Source organism: Meles meles, chromosome 3, assembly GCF_922984935.1.
Source record: "Meles meles chromosome 3, mMelMel3.1 paternal haplotype, whole genome shotgun sequence".
In the NCBI taxonomy this organism is placed as follows: domain Eukaryota; kingdom Metazoa; phylum Chordata; class Mammalia; order Carnivora; family Mustelidae; genus Meles; species Meles meles.
The window spans coordinates 104545814-104570402 of NC_060068.1; the positions used below are offsets into that span (position 1 = coordinate 104545814).

General features: G+C 46.6%; 1 protein-coding gene across 3 annotated transcripts in view; it reads left to right on the forward strand.

Annotated features, from left to right (window-relative positions):
• DIAPH1 (diaphanous related formin 1) overlaps positions 1 to 22134 on the forward strand; it is a 96728-nt gene extending 74594 nt beyond the window's left edge. For 2 of the 3 annotated variants that reach the window (XM_045999122.1, XM_045999120.1), the window contains 10 exons: positions 4724 to 4822; positions 8708 to 8802; positions 9091 to 9192; positions 9418 to 9657; positions 9791 to 9920; positions 10605 to 10729; positions 11349 to 11513; positions 11642 to 11777; positions 13852 to 13938; positions 20133 to 22134. In XM_045999122.1, the coding sequence (XP_045855078.1) occupies positions 4724 to 4822; positions 8708 to 8802; positions 9091 to 9192; positions 9418 to 9657; positions 9791 to 9920; positions 10605 to 10729; positions 11349 to 11513; positions 11642 to 11777; positions 13852 to 13938; positions 20133 to 20290 (1337 nt within the window). In that variant the 3' untranslated portion in view covers positions 20291 to 22134. Of the gene's footprint in view, positions 1 to 4723; positions 4823 to 8707; positions 8803 to 9090; positions 9193 to 9417; positions 9658 to 9790; positions 9921 to 10604; positions 10730 to 11348; positions 11514 to 11641; positions 11778 to 13851; positions 13939 to 18457; positions 20102 to 20132 lie in introns of those variants that run through there. The other variant, XM_045999121.1, reaches the window with a different exon arrangement.
• The last annotated feature ends 2455 nt before the right edge of the window (positions 22135 to 24589 follow it).

Here is a 24589-nt window from a genome sequence, read left to right on the forward strand (position 1 = left end):
CTCTCTGCCTACTTGTGATCTCTCTCTCTCTCTCTCTGTCAAATAAATAAATAAAATCTTTAAAAAAAAAATGGGTTGTTTTCTTACGATTAAATAATGAGAATTTTTTTTATATGTTGTAGATACTAGTCCTATATTAAGATCTGTGTTTATTAAGTATTTTTTCCCAGACTTACCATTTTGTTCCTTAATGGTACCTTTGAAAGAACAGAAGTTTTTTTATTTTTATTCATTTTTTAAGATCTTATTTATTTACTTGACAGAGAGACACACAGTGAGAGAGGGAACACAAACCAAGAGAGTTAGAGAGGGAGAAGCAGGCTCCCTGCTGAGCAAGGAACCTGACTGGGGGCTCAATCCCCAGACCTGGGATCATGACCTGAGCCAAAGGCAGATGCTTAACGCCTGAGCCACCCATGCACCTCAGAAGTTTTTAATTTTGATGAAGTCTGCTTTATCAATTTTTTTCTTTTATGTTTTGTATTATTTTCTATTGCTTTGTAACAAATTCCCACAAAATTAAGAGAGTGTAGATTTATTATTCTGTAGTTTCTGCGGGTCTGGTATCCATGTTGAGTGTCACACCAACCTAAAATCAAGGTTCTGGCTGGATTTCCTTGCTTTCGGGAGCTCATTGTCCTCTTCCAGGCTTATGTGCTATTTGGCTAAATCCAGTTCCTTATAATTGTAGGACATAGATAACTGTTTTCTTGCTGGTCATCAGCTAAGGGCTATTGTCAGCTTCTAGAGGCTACTTATTATTTCCTGCCACATGGACTTCTCCACAACCTGGTAGTTTGCTTCTCTAAGGACAGCCAGGAGAAGGCTTATACAGGGTATGTGCACTTAACATTCTGCCCATCACATGGTTTGTTTTTAAAAATCTTTGCCTACCCCAAAGTTGGGAAGATTTTTCTGGTTTCCTCCAGAAGTTAATAGTTCGAGGTTTTCCATCTTTGGTCTGTTGTATGTATTTGTATGTTTTGAGAGTAACTCATATAACATAAGATTAACCCTTAAAGCAAGAAATAAATTTTAATCTGTATTATAAGAAAAAAATCCTGGCTTAGAATCAGTATACATCAGTCTGCACTTACATCATATGGTCACCTCCCAGATGTAAGATGGGCTAGGAAATATGGTCCCTACCTGCACCATCATTCCCAGAACAAAAACTCATCGTGGAAAGGAAGCAGATTCTGTGGTCGACAGTTCTCTGGGCCACAGCCCAGACTGACCCAGGGATTTTCTGTCCCAAAACCATTTGTTACAGAGACTGTCATTTTTCCACTGAATATTCTTTCCTGCTTTGTCAAAGATGAGTTGACCATATAGTTTTAGGTCCATTTCTGGGCTTTCTATTCTGTCTCTTTTTGTCTTATGTGTCTCTTTTTGTCTCGGTGATTACAGCCTTGCAGTATAGCTTGAAATCCAGAATTGTGATGCCTGTAGTTTTGTTTTTCTTTTTCAGGATTGCTTTGGCTATTTGGGATCTTTTGTATTTCCATACAAATTTTAGGATTGTTTTTCTAGCTCTGTGAAAAATGCTGGTGGTATTATAGGGATTGCCTTAAATGTGCAGATTGCTTTGGGTAGACATTTCAACAATGTTTCTCCGATCCGTGATCATGGAATTTTTTTCCATTTCTTTGTGTCCTCTTCAATTTCTTTCGTAAGTGTTCTGTAATTTTCAGAATATAGATCTTTTACCTCTTTAGTTAGGTTTATTGCTAGGTATTCTGTTTTTGGAGCAATTGCAAAAGGGACCGATTCCTTGATTTCTTTTTCTGCTGCTTTGTTACTGGTGTATAGACATGCACCAATTTCTGCATGTTGATTTTATATCCTGTGACTGAATTCATGAATTAGTTCTAGCAACATTTTGGTGGAGTCTATTTTGTTGATTTTTTTTTTTAAGCAGCTTTTTGAGTGATTGGATTTTCTCTATTTTCATTTTCATTGATTTCTGCTCATAAATTCTTTATTTCCTTCCTTCTGGTTGCTTTGGGTTTGTTTTGCTCTTCTTTTTCTAGCTCCTTGAGATAGAAAGTTGGACCACTGACCTGAAGGTCTTTCTAATTTTCTAATGTAAACTTGGTGCTGTTAGTTTCACTGTCAGCAGTGCTGTAGCTTCATCCCATATATTTTGATGTATTGTACTTTCATTTTCATTCAGTTCTGTGTACCTTAAAATATTCTGAGACTTCCTCTTTGACTCACAAATTATTTAGAAGTGGTTCTTTGGTTTCCAAATGTTTGGGTGTCTTCCTGTTCTCTTTTGGTTATTGATTTGTTGTTTGATTCCATTATGGTTAGAGAACATGCTCTGATTTCAGTCCTTTATATTATATATATATATATATATATTTAAGATTTTATTTATTAGAGAGCACACACAAGTTGGGGAGAGGGAGAAGGTGGTAACCTGACACAGGGCTTGATCCTAGGACCCTGGGATCAGGATCTGAGCTGAAGGCAGACCCTTAACTGATAGACCCACCCAGATGCCCTGATGATACTGTTCTACCAGTTCAAGTAAGCATAGAAATTTTCTTTTCCTTTAGTTCCCTTTACCCTCCCCAGTTTTTAAATACAGTTGTATTTCCTCTACATGGGGCTACTCCATTTTGGTAGAGCTGAGAAGTCCATGTTGTGGTTTCTGTCTCCATTGGAGGGGCTTCTCAAATGTAGGGCAAGGATTGGGTGGAAGCCAGTGGGCGGGCAGTGAAAGGACTCACCTGAGGCAGAACAAAGGCAAGAGTTTATCAAATGTACTGCTAGGGAGCTGTTGGCAGGACTGCAGAGGAGAAGCTGTCTAGTATGAGGCAGCGGGCGCGGGATGTTTTTAAAGAGGGAAGGTGAGGAAGTATAATGACATACGGAATTTTCCCTGTTTCGGTAACTGTTGTCTGGTTGTTAGTAGCCCGTTGGTATTTTGAGGTGGGTCACCTGATAGGCCTGTCTGTGTTTGGTCAGGAGGTTGCCCATAGGCTCTTTCTCCACTCCATGCCTTCCATGGCTCCAGCCTGTGCTCTAAAAGTGGCCTCTCCACAGATGACTGTCTTTTCTCTGTAGCCCTCCTGAGTTACTAGTTCTGGTAGTACTTCATTAGTCTTTTGGTTGTTGTGAATTGCTATATGGAGTTACATCTTCCACAAAAACGACCTTTTCATCCCTTTCTTTCTTGTATTTGTACTTTATTTTTGTTTTACTGCCAAGCAAAAAAGTTGAGTCTGTTTTTTTTCTTTTTCAACATCAGCAGTGAATATGTAACTTTCTATTTTGCCTGTGTAAAATGAGAGCTTTACTTACAACTTTTCTCCTCCCCTTTTTTCTAAGTTTTCATAATATAGTCTGGATATTTTAATTCTCCATTTTTACCTGGCCACCCATAATTTTCATTTTGTTACATAATCTGTCTTCAGTACCTCTCTGACTTTTCCTGACCTCCCCTCACTCTGTGCAGGTGTAATTAGCTTTTTGCTTTTCTTTGAGCTCACCCGGCATGCTCCTTTCTCGGGCCTTTGTATTGGTCTTTCCCTTCCTGAAATGCATGCCCTTCGCCCTGAAGATACTCACTTAGCTTGTGCTCTTGCTTTCTAAAAGGTCTTTTCTCAAAAGTGACATTCTAAGACTTTCCCTTCACAGGGCCCAGAATAACCTGGCACATAAAGATATTCCATAATAGGTACTCAGTAAGTGTTTATATAAGTAATCTTCATGTATTTGACATTTTCCTTCTTTAAGTCTGCACTAACAGGCTAAAGGATAAATATTTTTGTTAGTTGTTGACACTTTTTGCCATTAACTTTCTTTTTTGTTTGCTTTATTTCTTATTTATTTCTACCAGGTAATATTTTTTGTGGGGTTTACAATTCAACCAGTATGGGTGCCTGGGTGGCTCAGTCTCATGTCAGGTGCAGGGGGGTCTGCTTGCAGTCTCTCCCTCTGCCCCTCACCCTGCTTGCACACATGCACACGCATGCACACTCAGTTGCTCTCTATAATAGATCATTTAAAAAAAGAAAAAAATTTATAGACAACTCGTATTCAAGACGGAGCTTGAAAGAAAACAGGATTTTTAAAAAACGATTTAATTTATTTATTTGTCAGAGAAAGAGATTGAGAGAGGCAGGCAGAGGGAGAAGCAGGCTCCCTGCTGAGCAAGGAGCTCAGTGTGGGACTGGATCCCAGGACCATGGGATCATAACCTGAGCAGAAGGCAGATGCCTAACTGAATGTGTCACCCAGGCGTCCAAGAAAACAGGATATTTAATAGTTACAAAAGGATAACATGGTGGAAGACTCCAGTACTAGGTTGGCAGACTACACCCCTCAGGCTGACCATCCATCCATTCATTTATGTATCATCTTTGCTTTCATGCTGTAGTGGCAGTGTTGAGTAGTTGAGATAGATCTTGTCATCTGCAAAACCTGAAGTACTTATTATCTGGTCCTTCAGAGAAGGATCTGCAGGCAAATGATAGCATATAGGTGGAAAAGCACTGTTGATAACAGTTAAAGAAATGCGAATGAGATGTTGACTATAGTTGAGGGTGGGTGTCAACAATAGAAGGGTGACGGGTTAAAGAGAAGGAATACAATAGGGAAACCATTGTTAATAGAAGTGAGGAGGCATTGCAGGCTGCCTGATGGCAGTGGTTCAGTAAGACCCCAGTGTGGCTTGTCCATAATCATGCTTTTCTCATCTTTCCCTTACTAGCCAAGAAGGATCAGGAAGGTGGAGAAGAAAAGAAATCTGTGCAAAAGAAAAAAGTAAAAGAGTTAAAGGTGTTGGATTCAAAGACGGCCCAGAATCTCTGTGAGTATTCTCTGTGAGCCCAACTATTTGAAATAGGAAGGGGTTCTTTTAAAAGCTTGATTTTGGTAGATCCAGGGTTTCTTGATTTGTTGAGTTCCTGATGCATGCTAGGCATTGGAGTGCAAACTTCCAGTATCATCTTTAATTCCTCAGTAGCACTGCAAGTTTGTTTCTTTGCTATAAAACTAGACGCTAACAGCGGACTAGGCGAATTCCTATGATGCTAACAGTAGTTAAGAGTTTTAGGAATTTGCCTAGTTCCACAGGTGTAGTAAGAAACAGGTACGGGATTTGAACCTCAGATTTTTTAAATTTCAAAGCCATTACTGTTTCCATTGGATACACAGGATAGTCTAGCCACTGTGCATTTCCTTCTTTCTTTAAGTACTTCTTTTAAATGTAGGCACTGGATTGACTTCACTTAAATCTAAAATAATTTTGTGGCTTAGAATAAATTATATAAATCCTGCATTTCTCAAATTCGGATCAGAAACTTCTCTGCAAAGATGTTACAGGTGGTACTTATTTGATGATCGGGTGAATGTTCATTTTCTTGTTTGTTTAGCTGTTGATCTCATTTATGCTGAGTGATAGAGATTTATACATTTTCTCAATAAATATTTGAGGTTCTGCCATGTTGCAGTCTCTGTTAGGCCCATACGAGACATGTGTTCCAGAGATGAAAGGGTATGTATTCCATGAAGCCCACTCGCTATCGTATAGTGTGGCTGTCGTCCCCATTTTTCCAAATGAGAAGACTAAAGTTTAGATATTGTAACTTGGCCGTGGTCACACAAGGGAACGATTACACATACCCATAAGTAAAATCGGGAGTAGAGTGAGAACAGTAAGCCTTTACATTATTCTTTGCTGTATAGGCCTAGATCATTGACAACAAATACTACCAAATGTTGTCTATGGGTAAGTCTTTTTATGGAGATCAAAGTGATGTGAGATGGTTTCTCTTCTCAAGATTCTCTCTGGGAACAGAAAACATGCGTAACTTATATTTTCGAAAGTGATACCAGACTGTGGTTAGTACATGGTTCTTTCCAGCTGGCTGATAAAAGAGTACAGAACTCACAGAGAGAATGAGACTTATTTAGGGGAGGATGGCCTAGGAGATGTAATGTAGTGATTCAGAAATTATTAAGTTCCTTATGTGCAAGGGACACTAAGCTGAATAAAGCACAGTCCTGGTCCTCAGGAAGCATGTGTCTGCTGCAGATGGAAAATAAATAATGGGAACCACACAGACGAAGTGCTGTGCTGGAGGTGAGTAGGATGTGGCAAGAGCCCTGGGAAAGGGGCATCTGAATCACGTGTGGGCAGTACTCGAGGGAGCATGTCATTTGAAAGGAGGTACTGCTCACCTGGAGTTGAAAGAACGATGAGTCAGGAGTGAAGAGAAGGGTGAGGGCTGGCCTGTTTCCAGCAGAGGAATCAGCACGTATGAAGACGCAGACACACGGAGTGGCAGCGCAGTTGGCACACTGTAAAGGCCATATGTGGGGGAGGAGTGGCAGGAGAAGCTTTCAAGAAATAGATAGAAGCTAGATTATCAAGAACTCTGACAGACTTAGGCTAAGAAGTATCTGTGTTATCCTGATGGCCTTGGAATTTCTTAAAAGGATTTTAATCAGGAAAATGAATGATAGACCCTGTGTAATTCAGGGGAAGGCTACTTGGGGAAGGGCACAGGCTGGATTGCTAGGGTCTGGGAAGACTCAGGCAGAGAGATGAGTTACGTTCTCACTTCAAACTAGGCGAGAAGGAATCAGGGCCTGAAACGAAAGTAGTGAGAATGAGTAGGAAGGCAGAAGATACTAAGGAGATAGAAATAATGGAACCTAGTGACTGGCTGAGGGAAGGAAGGAGATGTTTTCTTCAGTTTACATCACTCTGAGGAGAATGATACCATTTACTGAACTAGGAAAATCCAGCCAGCAGTAAAATGTCTTTTTGGGGAAGAGTGGTGGGTACTGGACATGAAGGAGAGGTGGCAGGGTGGTGAGTAGAAATGATGACTTGTAGGATAGAGTTTAAGGTGCGCTGGGACTCCTCCAGAAGGATGGGTGTGTTAGGCATTTGGGCATAGAAATCAGGAATAAGGTTTGATTGGAGGTAGGAATTTAGGAGACAGCATATTGGTCATAGCTAAAGCCATGAGTTTGTTTTGAAGGTCACTAATATTTCGGGGGCAAGCAAAAGGGGGAGAAGGGCAGGGAACTCAAAGGCTGGAAAGGAGCAATAAGAAAAATGGTATGACATAGTCCTAAGAAGTGGGGCTAGTGAGCAGTGTCAGATGAAGACCGGAGTGCAGTAAAATCAGGACAGGACAGGTATCCCTTGGATCTAGCATGAGGAAAGTCCGTAGCCTCAGCAAGAATTTCAGTATAACATAGAGGTAAGGACAGAGCCTCCTGTAGTATTTAAATCATGCTTCCTACCTGGCAGTGTAGGGGTTTGAGTAGCTTACCTTTAAGTATTGGTTTCCTTTCCTGTCAAGTGGGGCTAATAATACAAACATACAAGGATATTAGCAACAGGGTTAAATGAGATCAGGTATGTAGATTATGTTTAAGTTCCATCTGTTATCTCAGTAAGTAATTGTGGTCTTTTCATTGACTGGGGACAGGAGAGTAGATAAGAGCTATGGAAGTGAAAGAGAATAGACTGTTGTGTTTTTAGAACATGGTAAAGTGAGTGAAAGAAGTTAGTAATTAAGAATATCAGGTCAGGGTTTTGGGTTGTTTTTAAGATAGTAGAAACTTGGTTATGTGCATATGCTGAAGGAAAAGGTCCTCAGGGCCACCTGTTCTATTAAAATATAAGAAAAGGATGAGTACGTGGGTATAGTTGCTGATAAGCTTACACAAGTGTTGGCAGAAGTTTTCTTCTAGATAATTCCATATAGTCCTTATCCAAGCCTTTTCTGGCTTGGCTCCAGCTAAGAGCCCCCAGTGAATAGTAGAATACTTAGCAAGTAATTTGACTAGTGGCTTCCTTTTTTCTTTTTCACTGAAGAGGAACAAGAATTTTTTAAAAAAAATGGGAAGTAGTGGGACAGTTGGGAGAATGGGGATACTTTGGAAGAGCTTCTAAGAGGGCCTAGCGTAGAATCACTGTTGTTGGTGCCTCTCCAATGAACTGTGCTCTGCAGAGTCTTTGCTAGCGGTATTCATCAGCCCAGGTGCAAGGTGGGAGATGACAGGGCTCAACTGACCAGGAATTGGAAGGAGAAGGAGACAGGAATAGGAGCAGTAGTAACAGAGCTGGCAGTAATCGTAGAGACTGGGCGAAGCTATAGACTGTAGGGTCTAGGTGAAGGAGAGAAGGCAAAGTGGAACTCGTACTTTTGGAGAAAATGGAATGGTCACTGCTTGCTCTGATGAGGTTGAAGGGTCACTGCAGAGGCTAGTTAGAGAGCTGGAAGACAGGAAGTGTTTGTTGGGGAACAGGATATGGCAATTTAAGAATCTGAGCATTTGAAGGCAGTGGCAGCTTTGAGGATGGAGTCATGGGAGTGGGAAACTGAAAATACAGTGGGAGAGTATCTTGGATGTATATATAGAGAGAATACCAAAATCTTCCTGTGTGAGCAAAGGCAAGGAGCCATAGTGTTTGTAGAATGTGGTGCTTGGAACAGGGTAGCTGGCATTTGATATGAATGTGGGCGTTCATGAGAAACTGAGAGGTGGGAATGGTAGACGTTGGACTCAGGAACTTAGATTTTAACTACCCAGGCAGTGGAGAGCTGGTAGAGGTTTCTGATAGTGACTTTAAAAGAAAACTCTTAGGCAGATAGTCCAGCAGAGGTTTGTAGAATAGGCGGGAAGGGAGAAGAAACTGAGAAGAATGTCTTGATATCTCATTTTCTGGCAGCCATCTTTCTGGGTTCCTTCCGCATGGCCTATCAGGAGATTAAGAATGTCATCCTGGAGGTGAACGAGAGTGTTCTGACAGAGTCTATGATCCAGGTAAGGAGCAAGATTGTTGTCTGGGGAGCTGGCTCTTCACGTTGGGTGCACCAGCCTCCTCTGTTTAGAGGGTGAGGTCTTTAGCACTGGCGCTTTACAGAATGCTGGCTTTGGGTCAGCGTCCATCTCTCCAGTTGTGAGATTATTTCTGGTGTAGTTTTCAAAAGTCCTGCCATCTCACTAGCTGTCCCAGCCCCAGCATGTTTTCTTCTTTGTGGTCCTTGGGCAGAGTGGGGGACTGAAAGGCTCAAGCTGACCGCTTTTGAGACCGTCCCTTCTCTCTTTCAGAACCTCATTAAGCAGATGCCAGAGCCTGAGCAGTTAAAAATGCTCTCTGAGCTGAAGGATGAATATGATGATCTGGCCGAGTCGGAGCAGTTTGGTGTGGTGGTGAGTGAGGCTGTGGCAAGAAGCTCTTCTCGGACTCCTTGCTCCTTTCCTCCCCAAGAGCAGCTGGGCCACTTGCTTCTCGCCTCTTGTCTATTTTGAACCTATCTTCCTCTCTGTTCGGTGCTGTGGAACTCACAGCCTCCCACACGAGGCTCAGGCCTTGATGTTTTTCTGACTTGCTCTCTCCCTGTTGGCTGTACTGGAACTGCTTGTCTTCCCCACCAGATGGGCACGGTGCCCCGCCTGCGGCCTCGCCTCAACGCCATCCTCTTCAAGCTACAGTTTAGTGAGCAAGTGGAGAATATTAAACCAGAGATCGTTTCTGTGACTGCTGCGTGTGAGGAGTTACGAAAGAGTGAGAGCTTCTCTAGCCTCCTAGAGATTACCTTGCTTGTCGGAAACTACATGAATGCTGGCTCCAGGAATGCTGGTGCTTTCGGCTTCAACATCAACTTCCTCTGTAAGGTGAGCCAGGTGGTTAGAGCAGAGTGGAGAGGGGAAGGCCGCTGGCCTCTGTGGGCAGCATGTGGCAAACTGCTGTTGGCCTCAGGGGGTCTTCGGCGGGTCAGGACTAACACGTTTCTCCTCTTTCCCCAAGCTTCGAGACACCAAGTCCACAGATCAGAAGATGACATTGTTGCACTTTTTGGCCGAGTTGTGTGAGAATGACTATCCCGATGTCCTGAAGTTTCCCGATGAGCTAGCCCATGTGGAGAAAGCCAGCCGAGGTAGGGCAGGTTGAGGTACAGCTAGAAGGCTGTTCCAGGCCCCCAAAATCTCTGCATCGGGACGGAAATAAGACATGGTGTAGGTCTTGGTAGTTCTCACTTCTGCCTATCGTAGGTGGGAGTGGGAGAGGGTGGAGGCATGGTGTCTAGGCCACAGCAAACAGAATTATCTGGCAGAAGTGGGAAGCATTCTTTCCCTTCCTAGGGAAACACCAAATACTAAAAAAAAAACTGGAAGAAAGGCAAGTGTTTTTAGTCTAGGTCAGTGGTTCTTTTTATTGAGAAAGCATGGACTAGACTGACAAAAATCAGGCCTCACCATCTTGGATTGAGGCACAGAAAAAGCAGCACTCAGTAGAAATGGGAACAGATTTCTGCCCTTCCTCTGTATTGCTGTGTATAGCTCCTTCCACCCAAACTCTCTCTAAAATAAATGAGACCAAGATCCCGGGGGCTTTCACAGGTTCCTGTTAAATAAAGCTTCTCCTCTTGAGGCTGGAGATTCAGACATCGAGTAACTTACAGTTTCAGTGGAAAGCTGAAGAATACGATGTGTGGAACCACTGGAGGAGGGGACCTGAGAGCTGCAGCTCACCGTGCGCACTATGGCGGCGCCCCGACGACCAGAAGCTGAGGGTCTGGGGACTGGGAATAACTCTTGCTTTCTCTTTTTGTCTCCTTTAGTTTCTGCTGAAAATTTGCAAAAGAACCTAGATCAGATGAAGAAACAAATTTCTGATGTGGAACGTGATGTTCAGAATTTCCCAGCTGCCACAGATGAGAAAGACAAGTTTGTTGAAAAAATGACTATATCCTTTCTTACGAGAGGAGGGAGTTCCTAGGATGCTTGCTGGGAAGGGAAGGAAGACTTCCCAGAGGGAGGGCAGCTGGAGAGATCTGGGGGTAGAGAATTTTTCCTTCTTTAAAAAAAACTCTTAAAAAAATTCTTTTCATTATATACATAGTTCTTGAGAGCATTCTCATGTTGTGGTAGGCACACCACCAAAATTCCTCCCTGATCCCTTGCCCTCTGCCCCGTCTCCACTACACGCACGCACATATTCTCTTTTCTCGCCCCTTCCTAACCACTGCCACTGGACTCCTCATTTTCAGCTCAGGAGTGTATTCTAAACAAAAACCGTGTTGTGTTGTATTGTGTTGTGTTGCTTTTTACACCTCCTGGCTCTCGGCCCTGACCCCACGGCAGCATGTGTAGAACCATGTTACTGCCACCCCCTGCTGTAGGTGAGCCACGGTTTACAGTTTTCCGTTCCTGTTCAGGATATTTCGATTGCTTCTTGCCTTTGCTCTTACAAGCAGTGTTGTGTTGAACATCCTTGTGCATGCCAGCATGCATCTCTGCGTGCTCCTCGGGGCCAGAGCAGTGGGTCTGCTTCCTGGCCTTGGTCCTTGACTCCCTGGCCGCACAGCTTCGTAAAGGACGCGCAGGAGCAGTATAACAAGCTACGGCTGATGCACTGTAACATGGAGGCCCTCTATAAGGAGCTGGGAGACTACTTCCTCTTTGACCCCAAGAAGGTGTCGGTGGAAGAATTCTTCATAGATCTGCATAACTTCAAGAATATGTTTGTGGTGAGCCGGGGATACTGCTGACTGAATCTTTTGTGGACATTTCTCGCTTTCCACATGGCTTCCTGGGGGGGTGGACTTATGTGGAAGTGCACACATGCCCACCTGTTTCGTTTTGTTTTCCTCCACAGCAAGCAGTCAAGGAAAACCAGAAGCGGCGGGAGACAGAGGAAAAGATGCGGCGAGCAAAACTAGCCAAGGAGAAGGCAGAGAAGGAGCGGCTCGAGAAGCAGCAGAAGAGAGAGCAACTCATAGACATGAATGCAGGTAAGAAGCGAGGAGAAGGGTTGATGGGCTGAAACAGGAACATTTGCAGGGCTTCTCTGCCTAGAATCTCAAGGCCAGAGAGAACAGCTCATGTCTGAGCTCAGCTCCTGGCAAAAGATTGTTGGCAGCCTTTTACCTCCAAGAGCCTGATGCTGGACTTGAACCTCAGCTCCCCTGCATGTACATTCCAGTGCTCCATGCTCACCCCAGCCCCCACCCCCACCCCGCCTTTGCTAGTTCCTGCGTTATGTCTCATCTCCCAATGGGTTTAGTATTGCTGTAATGTGTACTCTTCTGCCTGGCCACATGGTCTTCTGGCCCATTTTTGTTCCATCTACTACATCTTTCATTCTTTTCCCCAAAATGTTTTCCTGGCTTTGCTCCTGTCTTTCACTGGTGGCTTGTCCTCCTGTCTGCTTATTTGCACTACGAACTGTGTGCTCAGTACCTCCGCACAGCCGTACACACTGTGTACAAGCATAACTGCGCATACCTACGAGGTTATAAAAGGACTGAATTTTTGGAGAAGGAGGCATGGGAGCTGGCTACTCTCTTTTCTTTAGCAGAATCTGTTTCACTACCAGAAGCATGTCTTTGTTGAAACATATGGGTTCAATTACTGGCCTTCTGTTTCCTGTCTCTGCTGCCTTCCTGCTGTTGATGCCCTGCCCCCCTCTGTTCCTTCTCTGGGTAGCAGGAATATAGCATACATTGTGCATGGCACTGAGCTGAGGCCACCCTTCTTGAACCTGAGGAACTATGAGCTATCTAAGTAAAGGGCAGGGGAGGTGGGGTAGCTGGGTGATGGGCATTAAGGAGAGCACATGATGTCATGAGCACTGGATGTTATATGCAACTGATGAATCACTGAACTCTACCTCTGAAACTAATGATGTACTGTATGTGGGCTAATTGAATTTATATATAAAAAAAATAAAGGGGTTCTAAGGCTGCCAAGTCTGGCAAGAATCAAAGTGTGCTTTTCCCAGAGCTGCTCTCTCACCTCTTGCTCCCAAGGATATTGCTTTGGCAGGTCCTATTGCGGTAGAACTAGTGACCTGAAGGAGCTGAACAGCCTCCCTTTTTTTCTTTTCTTGATACTTTGCTGGGATCTAGTTATATAGAAGCCACAGATTTTGTTCTATTACTAATGCTGTTGAAGCCCACACCTAGTGTCCTTTCCCTTCCCCATTCTCCCCTGGTGGCCACTGTCTGTCCCCAGGTACTGTCTAGGATGCATCAGGCGAAGGTGGAGTCCAGCGGAGATGCAGGATGAGGGCTGCACCCCCTTATCTGGTGATGCAGCAAGCCGGGGCCCTGGTCCCCAAGGCAAGCAAATGAGGTCGGAATGTAGGTCAGCTGCACTGGTGATGTTCAGCCAGCAGGTGGCGCCGGGAGCAGTGAGCCCAGCCCTGTATCTTCCAGCCTGCAGGCTTCTTGGGATTTCAGTTTCAGATTTCACCACCCAGAGCTGTTGCCATGGAAACAGAGCCAGGCTGGAACAGAGACTCTACATTAACTCTTTATATTCCAGCCAGGATGCTTCTCCTACATGCTGAGCTGGCTTCTGGAAGATGCAGCCACAAGGGGCAGTACTTAAGTAAAATTCAGCTGTGGGGTGGGTGTCTTCTTTTTCCTCAGCCGTGCTCTGAAACTGGAACTGGGCTGTCCCTGATGTGTTTATAGGAATTAGAGTGAAACACTTTAGGATAAAGAGCAAGTGATATGGTTGCATATTAATTTCATACTCCCAGTCTCTGTACTTAAACTGGAATTAGAGTTGGGCAGTTCTACAGTTCTCTGTGCTAGTCCCCAGGGGGTTGGGAAAGAATGTACTTCAAGGAAATATTCCAAGGTTTACATTGGTTAGTAGGCAGTGAAGCCTTTTCTTTTAACCACTGTCCAACAGATGCAATGGGCTGTGAGGCTTGAGGTTTAGCCCTGTGTCTGCTCTGAGTCCTCAGCCACCGTGGGCCAGGGGTAAGCCAGGCAACAGTCATAGAGTTGGCATAGGACTTAACACTGTATGCTGCTCAGGCTGAAGAGCTTACATCTCGGTCTTTGTTTGTGACAGAGGGTGATGAGACCGGTGTGATGGACAGTCTTCTGGAAGCTCTGCAGACAGGCGCAGCATTCCGACGGAAGAGAGGACCCCGTCAGGGTAAGTAAGCAGATGGAGCCCAGCCTGGGCGTGTGGAAGGGGTGAGGTCTCTCTGCTCCTGGTCCTGCGTGCCTTGGGCTGAAGAACAGGTAAAGATGTTCTGAGGGTTTCGGAACTTCCTCACGATAGTCCCTGCGTCGAGGGTGTTGTACAGTCCTCTACTTCCCATGTTAGAAAGCGTGGACTTGGAGAACTGGGTCTTTAGATCTGTTAGCAGATCTGTTATAGCTGATGATGACTGCACTTCTCTCCGTTCTTGAAGCAGAAAGCTGGAACAAGTGAACCATGGTGCAGGACACGGATTTGGGTGGGTGTTTGCACGTATGAACAAAAACTGAGCTGAAAGTGTGCATTAGATGTAGGAAATAAAAAGTCAAGAGCCCTAAAAAAAAATTCAAGAGCCCTTACTCTCAACTTCATAAGCAGAAAAGATAGAGGAGATTAGGCATCGTTATCCTCAGATATAATAATACAGAGGAGCAGTCCAATGGAAGAAACTGTCTCTGTCCGAGAATTACCCTCTCCTTGGGTGCAGTTAGCCTGCAGTGCTTTTTGTCTTCCCCACTGACTTCCCCACAGCCTCCTCTCCCAACCATCTAAAGATTTCAGTGGATTAAGTTGAGTCAGAGCCTCTATAATTATGGGGATAAGAAGACAAGTGATCTAGGCATTAGTGTGGGGAGGATCAGTGGATAAGCTTCCTTAGAAGGAAGCACACAGTGGCCAAGAGACTGATCCAGGAAAAGGTACTATAGCCAACACTATCCCGTGGGTGGGTGAGGGCACTGTTGTGTCTGGTGAGGGCCCTTCTGGACTAGGAGAGATGGCTTCTTTCCTGGGCTGAAGGGTGGAAATAACAGAAAAGGCAGTCATGAAGGGTTTCTACTTTCGAGAGAGTGAAAGCTGTGTTCCCGTTGCCTTCCTGGGCTGTTGTGTAGATCTCTTTGATAAGAGCTTTAAGGTTATTGGAAGGAGGAATAGTGTAGCTTGCTTTGGCCTCTTTAGGGCTTCCAGTACCTGTCATAACCTTGGACAGGAATCCTCTGGATCAAGCATGTAAGGCATGCTAACCCCCATAAACTTAATGTCCCAAAGGTTGCTATCTTTTTCAGCCTGTACTCTGTATATGTGCTGCCGAAGCGAGCACTCAGCCTGTACTCTGAATTCCCAAAAGAAGATTCCCTTCTGACGGCTCTTCTGCGTGACTTCAGAACCTTCCCTAAATAGGAGAATCCCTAGTTACAAGTCCTCCCCATTTCCTGGCATCCTCTTGGTGGGCTTTGTAGTGGGAGGAGAGGTGCTTATGATGGACTTAGAATTTCCTGGCATAGTGCGTTAAGTCCTATAGATTGGTGTTTGGGTAGAGAGTGCAGCTAGTAGTATTTGTTTAGTTTTTAAAGGTTCTTATGAGATGCTTTCAACCCCCCGCCAAGGTGGCCTTACATTAGGCATTTCCAGCCAAATGAAAGTATATTGCATCTCACTGTTGACTCTCTCAGCTAAATGCCAACCTGCATCTGACTGTTGGTGGGGAATTCCCTTTTTAAGCCTCTTCCTCTGAAATTGGACTAGAGTCCTAGATGTTTCCTGTACACAGGCAGCCAGACATCAACGGCTCCCCTCTGTGGGGAGGCCCCATTCTGTGCTTCTTCCCAAGTAGGGAACCAGGACTCATAGGCAGAGGAAGCAGGGATTTGGTTTGAACATAACCTTTCAGCAGAAGATCTAAATTAGTCAAAGTGCTGTTCTCAGTGCAAGAAGGAATAGGAGACAGATACTAGGAAATACTAAGAGAAGCAGAGAAGTGCATACTTTTTAAATTGGTTCCGTCCTGTAATATAATCTTTCTAGGCTGTAGGTTCACAGAACAGGGATGAACATATCTGAAAGCATCTCCCCAGGAAGACTTTTCTGGTTACTCTGGTATGCTGCTGAGGTGGTACATTCACACGCTATGAAGTGACGTAGCCTCACACTTTTAAATGTAAAAACTCTACCACAATCCGAAGAGCATCGGGCTAGGTAGAGACCAAAGGACCCAAAGTCAAGTCTAACTCTGGTGCTGTCTAGGGTACCTCAGACAAGTTTTGGGGACTCAGTTTCTTCATGAGTTGGACTAAAATGGTCTCTTGAGTCTTCTCTAGCTTCAATTTTTTTTTGACCAGTGACAGTAGAATTAAGACAGGAAAGAGGCTGGACTCAGAAGGCCCTATTCTCACTGTAAAGGCTGCAGGTTTCCCTCAGTGGCTACTGGACTTAGCTGGTCCACTCCTTCCTTCACCAACTCTGACTCTTCCTCCATGGCCGATTGCCTCGAGCCAAAAAACTGAAGCGCTAGCGAGCAGATCTGTCTCACAGCCCTCCTCAGTCCCTGGGAAGCAGCTGTCCCTGCCTCAAAGACACTGGCCTTTTCCATAGGACTTAAAGGCATGTTTAAAAAAAAAAAAAGTCTGCAGACCTGAGGGAGTGTAGACAGAGTACAGAGTATACAAAGCACCATTGAGGCGCTGGAAGAGGAGAGTTACTATCAGGGCTGGTTCACTAAAAGTGACATGTTAAGCTGCTGTGATCTGCAGGGTGTGGGAGAACAATGGTTTGAGTGTCAAAGAGAAGAATCCATGTGATTGTATCGCAGCTACTATTTCAAGCTGATGATTGAGTCAGCATGTGGTTTTAATGACTCAACTTTATCTCCATGTCTGAATTGTGGCCTCTTATACATAGGCCATCTGCTCACTGAGATAAAAGTCAAGGGAAGAAATTGGTCTTTCTCTTCCTTTCCTTCCCTCTAAGCTCCACCTCCACTAAGAGAACCTTAGAGTCTGGAGAGTGTCTGAAGACCTCCAGTGATTAGCATCTGACCTCTGCATAGAGGAAAGCAATTAAGACCCAGAGAAACTCTGGCTGGCTCAGCTCTATAAGCTGGCCGACGCTAGAGCGAGGAACTTTGGCCCTCTCTTTGTGATTCCAAGTCCAGGGCTGTGGCCACTAAGCCTCTTTGATGGACAGGACAGTGACCCCTCTGTGGAGGCCAGAGGTATTCTTTCCTACCTTCGAGCAAAGCGAGCACTGGACATGGTACAGTTGCTCCAGTGAGTTTCTGATGACTACCTGTCTATAGAAGGGGAAGAATGTTTCCTAGACCACTACCTCTTCTCCCTCTGCTTCTGTGAAAATAGGACGGAAATTACAATTAGGTGACTTTAGACAGTAATGAGTTCTTAAGGACAGTAATGACTGCCCCATCTGTCCTAGTTTCCTCTCCCCTAAGGAAGCTTATTAACAAGAACACTTCCTCTTTGGGAGCAGTTTCTAGCCTCTGTTTTATAAATGTCTTTTTCTAAATCATTAACCTTTTTCTGATTCATCTGTACTGGTGTTATATGTGGTTGGTAGATTTTGCTGGTGTTTTTATCCTAGCCCACCCTAGAACATCTAGGAATCTGGCTTCAGAGAGCTTTGACCAGTGTCTCAGGATGATTCCCTTTTCCCTACTAGACTATGACACCATTCTCTTGTGAGTTAATAATCTTCCCTGATCGAATACAGTCAAATTATGTATCTGCTTCTGTGGCTACTTTGCAGTAGTCTCAAGTACCCAAGCTAGGGAAAGAAGGGGAAGAGTCACTTTCTCTGGATTGTTCAAACTGTTGAGTATAATTGTGGCCCTGAAGACAAAGTAGAAACCGGAATTCTTCCATTCTGTTGATTCTCTTTCCAATTCCAGCTAAGAGCTTTCTCATTTCTGGTTCTAACCTTAGGCCACATCATGGCCATCCCTAGGCTTAAAAGCTAAGTTTTGGTCTTCTCCCCACCTACCATCCACTCTTAGTTTTGGTAATGCATCAAAATCTTTTGGAATCTAGAAAATGTAGAAATAGTACTTGATGACGTACAACTGGTGTCCTGTTAAAGGAAGAAATCAAAGAGAAACACCACAAGACACGCCACACTTGCACTCTGACTTTTCCCATGTTGCCCAGGACAGGTGTCTCTGAAGATTTGGTGTTCTTTTTCTTCTGGGGTCTGGAATCAGGAATTCTTTCAGCCTAAACAACACCCCTTCAGTCACACACAAGTAGTTGGCAGTATTTTCTCAACTGCTAGAGACTGAATGCACAGAACATCAAAGTGACACCAAGCCACTGCCTTTCTGGACATGAGAAGTAGGGTCCTCGAGAAGGGAGTCCTTCAGAAAAGAGCTGAAGCTAAGTGACTCTCTAGGTGCAGACAATGCAAATGCAGGGTGCAAGCCATGTGCTTGCTTTCCTGTGTGGAAACTGCACAGGTTTGGCTCCAGACTTGGCTGGAGAGACTGATAGAAGCATCTACCTCTAGATCTTCCAGTGGGGGCTCCTTTTCCTCTCCTTTCACTCACTGAGGCCAGAGCATGTGTTCATAATCCAAGGAGTGGTTTGTGTGAACGGCCTGGAGTCTGGGTCCCATTCCTTCCCCCGGAACCAGATGATGAGCCCCTGTGCTGGTCGGTCAGGGCCTTCACTCTGCCTTCTCTTGTTAGACAATCCGTTGTGCCCCTGGGAGGAGGAGTTGGAGGAGGAGGAGACCCATACATTGGTAACCTGTGGGCATGCCGAGTGCTCCCTGATCTGCGGGTGGCCTCTGATGTGTGCACACAGTGGTGCTGCGTCCCACTTCTGGGGAAACCGGCAGCCCTGCTGAGAAGCTGACCCTGTTTGGCTTCTCCCCTGCCATGAGCTGCTTGCTGGTCTAAACAAGGTGCAGGTGTTCCGGGCGCTTTGTTGACCATCTCCTCTGGACCTTACCTTCCTGCGCATGTCCTGAGGCTGCCCCCGTCCTGCCCTCTTCCTGGGGGAGGGCTAGGCTCCTTTCACCTGTCCCTGCTTCTTTAATGCTTAGGCGCTGCTTTCTTCATTCATCTTTCCCATGACCCAGCAAGCAGGGTTTTTTGAGGTATAAATCAAATGCTTAAAATTCACCCTTTTTAAAGTATATACTCAGTGGTCTTTAGTATAGCTACAAGTTTTTGCAAACATCACCACTGTCTAATTCCAGAATAATATCTAATTCCCAGAAAGAAACCCCATCCCCATGAGCAGTCATTCCTCCAGTCCCTGGCCATCATGAATCTACTGTCTCCCTGGATGTGCCCCTTCTAGACATTTCATAGAAATGGAATCCTAGCACATGTGGCCTTTGCGTCTGGTTTCTTTCAGCCCAGGCAGGCGGCTCTTGGTGTACATGTGGTCTCTCTGTGCTGTTTGTAGGGCATGGGAAGAGGCAGAGAGCATGAGCTGGGCAGAGTCCCAAGAAACTGCCTTTGTGTTGAAGATACTGGTGCCATAACTCTGCATCCCATAAATTAATGGGAGAGTCTTAGGGGTGGCTCCCAGAAGTTAGACCAGAAACTCATGAATTGATTGGTTCTTCTCTTCCTGTTTAAGATGACAGCTGGAGCTTCACAATCCCTTAGCCCACTGGGCTGAGATTTCTTTGTAGGGGCCCGTCTTTGACCCTAGCTCTGCCTTCCCTGACATACCTTTCCTGACCCACCCACCCTCACAGCCACATACATACCTCATAGGGTCATTGAAGAGGTGGGAAAGAGCTAGGCATGTGGGCGTGGGGAGAGGGATGGAGGGCTGGTGGGACATCTGGGAGCCTGACATGCATGCGGGGTCACTGCATGGCTGCTGCTCTGCTCCTCGCTGCAGGAGTCGCCCCAGGCAGCCTGAAGAAGGCCTTCCTCTGCTTGGGACAGCCCTCCCCAGGGTTCACTCCAAATAGTTTGGGCCTAGGAGATTCCTGGAAAACTGCCAAGAAAACAAAAATAATACTCTCTACCAAGCCTGGGTCTGTTTAATTTCAGCAACCCAGTGATGAGTAAACCCATTTTGAGTACTTGATTTCGCCTTAAATTTTACACAAACTTGAACCACATGTGTCTGTCTCAGTATACTCAAACCTATGCAGCTTCCTACACAGGAAAGCAAGCACACAGCTTGCACCCTGCATTTACATTGCCTGCACCTAGAGAGTCTATTCCATGTGTTCTTGGATCTCTGCTCCTCCTCCTTTAGAGTATCAGCTACTCTGAGCCAGATCGCGCAGCCCCCCTTTGCATGGCCTTGGGCTGAATGTCTGTTACAGAGAAGGAAAGGGATTAGAAATTGGGCTTTTCTGTGGACAAGCTCTCTCATGTCTTTTCTTTGCAGCCAACAGGAAGGCCGGGTGCGCAGTCACATCTTTGCTAGCCTCGGAGCTAACGAAGGATGACGCCATGACTGCTGTTCCTTCTAAGATGGCCAAGAACAATGAGGGAGTCTCCACAATCCTGGAGGAAACCAAGGAGTTGGTTGGCCGTGCAAACTAATCTGGGGCTTGTGGCCACAGCAGCCCCCCGGGGCGCTCCAGACTGTCTTGCCCTGTAGCCTGTGCCTAAAGGGTGACGGAAGTATTCTTCTGCGGTGGCTGCTCCCACTATCCTGACCCTTTTTCTCTGGCCTGCCGCTCTCTGTACATCACACAAGCTTCAGCTGCCTGGAGGCCAGCAGAAAAGGGCATTGGGGGTCCGGGGGAGGCCTGAGCCCGACCCAGCCAGCCCTGGCTGTTGTATTACCAAAGCAGGCTCCTTGTTTGCTGCCTTAACCCCAAGTGTCTCCTCTCTGTCACCGAGGCCTTGTCTCAGACCAGGCCCCACCTGCTTTTCCAGCCCCTGCTTTTCCAGTGGGCTTTCACCTGGGTCAGTCTTGCTGGGTGTTTTTCTTTTGTGGTTTCTCCAGACCTGAGAACAGCATGGGACTTGTGAACTTTTGGGCTCTATCCCTCCTTTCATTGCTGTTACCTCTGCTCTGCTCTTCCCTCTCCTGGTTGTTATTTATTACTTGTGGTGTGACAGTGGGAGCCATGCCTAGAGAAGTGGGGAGCAAACCCCATCCTCACCGCACCTTCCTCGGAAAGGCGTCCCAGAACAAAAAGGACCTGAACCACTTGATCTGTTCCACCATGGCCAAGGGCCTGTAGGGAGGCAAGGTACAGAGACATTGTGGGACCTATCCCCAGCCTGCTGCCATGTTTGAGGACCCTGCCTCTGTGAACTCTCTACCCCTGCCCCAGGTGACCAAGCCACAGTCACTCCTCACACCTTCCCCAGAGCTTTGGTGCATCTCATCTGGAGTATGGGCTGTACTGTGACCATCCCAACACCTCACCCTCTGTCTCCAAGGAAATGGGAGGTGGAGCCTCCTGGCTGAGAAATTGTTTTGCAAATGGATCTATTTTTATATGAGATTTTTTTTTTTTTTTAAAGAAAATATTCCTTCCCCCTTTCCCCTTCATAATGTAAGAAGCTCTGATGGCAGGACCCAGCGACCCTGGGATTTCTCACCACAGGCCTCAATCCTGAGCAACCCTCAATCCTGGACTGCCACGTCAGCCCTAAAAGTCTCCTGGGCCCTTGAGGCCAGTGCAGATTCTCTCTCCCATTATCCAGTTTTGGGGCAGGAAGAAGCTCTTCCCTGACAGAGCTGGACCAGGCCTAAGAATAGTGGGAGCTCTGAGACCACAAAGTTTTTTTATAAATGTAATATATTTATCAAGCCAAATGTGCAAATGCTAACTGGACACTGGGCAAGGAAGCACAGGAGTGTGGCCACATGGCATCCCCCGCTCCCGTCTGAACAGTAGGCAGGCCAAAACTGTTCAGTAGCCCTGGCTCCAGGAAGCTCAGATTCTCTGGCTCAAGGTGACACTTTGCCCTCCTTGTGCTTTTAGCTTCCCACCACAGGTAAGGAGAGAGCATGACACGGTTAGGCCTTGACCCAGAGTGAGAGTTATTGGAGCAAAGGGGGAACTTAAGTGACCTAAGGGTTCCTGCAGGGAGGCCTTCAGGCCAGGAACCAGGGTGCTGGTTGCTACAGCTGCCTGTGTGTGAAGGGGCAACGGCAGCTCCTTTGAGCTCTTCCCTGGAAGGTGGGGGTAGGGAGGAGGCTGCCTTCCTGGGTTCCTTCCTCCTCCCTGCTGATATCTGGGGCTTTGACCCTATCTTTTTTAATCTACTTTTGCTAGGATGCATTTAATAAAAAAAAACAAACAAACCACCAAACCTATTTCCCTTGCCTTTTGGGCTTCTGGGATGTCATCACCTCCAGGTTTATTGGGTTTGTTTCCAACTGTTGTTAAAGCATTGAAACAGTTTAATAAAGCATTGAAACAGTACTACCTTGCCGCCTCTTTTGTGAGTTTAAGCTGTTTTCCAAAGCCCTGTTTGACCTGACAAAAGTTGAAGGTGGGTCAGTTGTTAAGCAACTGCCTTCCGCACAGGTCATGATCCCAGGTCCTGGGATAGAGCCCCGCATCAGGCTCTCTGCTCTGCGGGAAGCCTGCTTCTCCCTCTCCTACTCCCCCTGCTTGTGTTCTCTCTCAAATAGATAAATAAAATCTTAAAAAAAAAAAGTGCTGCTAACATGTGCCAGACAAACACCCTGCTTGGGCTTCTGCCCTTCCATTTGCTGGACCTAAAGAAATGGGGCCCAGTTCTGCTCCATCCCCCTTCCACATTGCTGCCTGGGGGCATGGCCCTTTTCTTGAACTCAGTTCTAGCTCCCCCGCCTCCTCATGCCCCCAATACCTGCAATACCTGTGCCTCTTTTTACTGAGGGAACCATTCTCCCATCTCCCCTCTTCTATCCCTGTCCTCCCACTGTACCCCCTCACCCCCCTCACCCCCCCCCCTTTTGGTGGCCACAGACTAGAGGAACTTACACTGGGGTAGAAACCTGAGCCTGCCAGCAGAGGTCAGAAGCCAGAGGTCATGCTCCAGGGGACTTGCTCAGATGTGCACATTGTGACCTGCACAAAGGAACCTCATAAGCTATGAGCGGACCCAGAATAGAGAGCAGAGGCGGAAGAGGACCACAAAACCATTTGGACAAGCTCTAGAATTGGAAACAAAATCCTTTTAAATAGCCCTGGAGCCTGGGCAGCTGCCTCCCCGTCATGGCGGGGGATGTGGGGGTGGGCTGCCTTCCTCCTTCTCCCCCACCGGAGGCCACGTGTTTCTGGCTCAGAGCTTTACAGGCGCACATACCAATTAGGGGACCAACCGCAGCTGCTCACAGACTCTGCCAGTCTACTGCCGTGCCTGGAATAGAACCCAGGCAGTCAGCACCCCGCCCTCTGCAGCCTGGCTCTCAGAAACAAAACCCTTCCATCTCAAACCGTGCACCACCACCCTTCCTCCCACGCAAGAAAGTCGCCTCCAGATGCTTCGTTGGAAGGCTTGGTTTCCATGACAACAGACCGGGAGCTGGCAGAACATGTGACCCGGCTCTGAGAGAGCCGTTGAGCAGAGGAAGCCCAGAGACAGCCTCCTTCCAGCCTGCGGTTAGGCATCCCCTCACAACCCCACCGCCCTCTGCTCCAGATAACCCCAGTGGGTCTGCGTTTCTCTCCTTCCGCTCCGCCTTCTCTCCTCTGTACTTCCTGCAGCTCCTCTGACTGCAGCAACCTTGAATCCCACTGTGCTTCAAGGAAGCAGGCAGAGGAGGAAGGGAGGGGAGGACTACCAACTGAAGAGTGAAAGGAAAAGCGGGGGTGGGGGGGGAGGATGATCTGCGTCTTCGGGCAATCTCATTTCCTGCACACTTTTCAATCCCGACACCATTGCTGCCTCCCCAGCAACAGGGATGAACCTTCCAATTTCCTTGGTTTTGCTGCGGTGAGTGGGAAGGTGAATTCCAAATAGGTAAACTGAGGCCCAGCCTATTATAGACTGGGCCTCTAGAGAACCGCCTCCAGCATGCCCTCCCAATTCCACAGTGTTCCCAAACTCACTAGGTAGCGGGCGTGGAGGGGAATGGGCAAAGGGGCATCCCCCCTCCTCCGGAGAAGCCCCCCCACCCACCCAGGGCACTCGGGGGTATTCATTTCAGCAGGGAAGAGGCGGAACTAAGGAAACATCCACCACCACCACCAGATTTCCAGCCGGCTCCAACGCACTCCCACCCCAGCCCCCGCCCTGAAGTGTCCTCTTCTGCCTGGAGACTGGCGCCTAGAACTGTAGCGGAGACGGCGCAAGCATACTGACACTGCACACCGACAGGCTGTGCCCCGAAATCCCCGCCTCCGCCACAGACCCAGAAACCGATTGCACACAATGGAATACAATCACAGCTGTACACTGTGACGTCTGTCTAACAGGACTGCAAGCATACATAGCCACACCTGACAGCCAGAGACAGTCTCACGGGTAGGGACACAAAACCAAGACGCAAACGCAATCATCGCCTTGCGAGCCCAGCCTTCTCCCAGCACACGACACAGCTCGCTGCTTCATCCACACATGCCCGGAGCCTCCATCCCTTACACAGAATCATTCAACCTTTCAGAAGAAACCTTTTAATTTTTTTTTTTTCAAAGAAAAAAAGCCATATAAATATTAGAGTATAAAACTTGCGTGAGACACAGGAAAGGGAGTGGGTGGGGAAGCTACGTGACTATGCGAAGAAAAGCACTTATAGGAGTCAGTACAGGGGAGGGGTCGCCGCAGCGCGTGGACACAGCACAAAACACAGCACGGGCCGCCGCAGGCAGATTCAAGGACGGACGGCTGCGCGGAGCCCTCCGCCCATCCGCCACCACGGAAAAGCACACCGCACTACACTATTGGCTA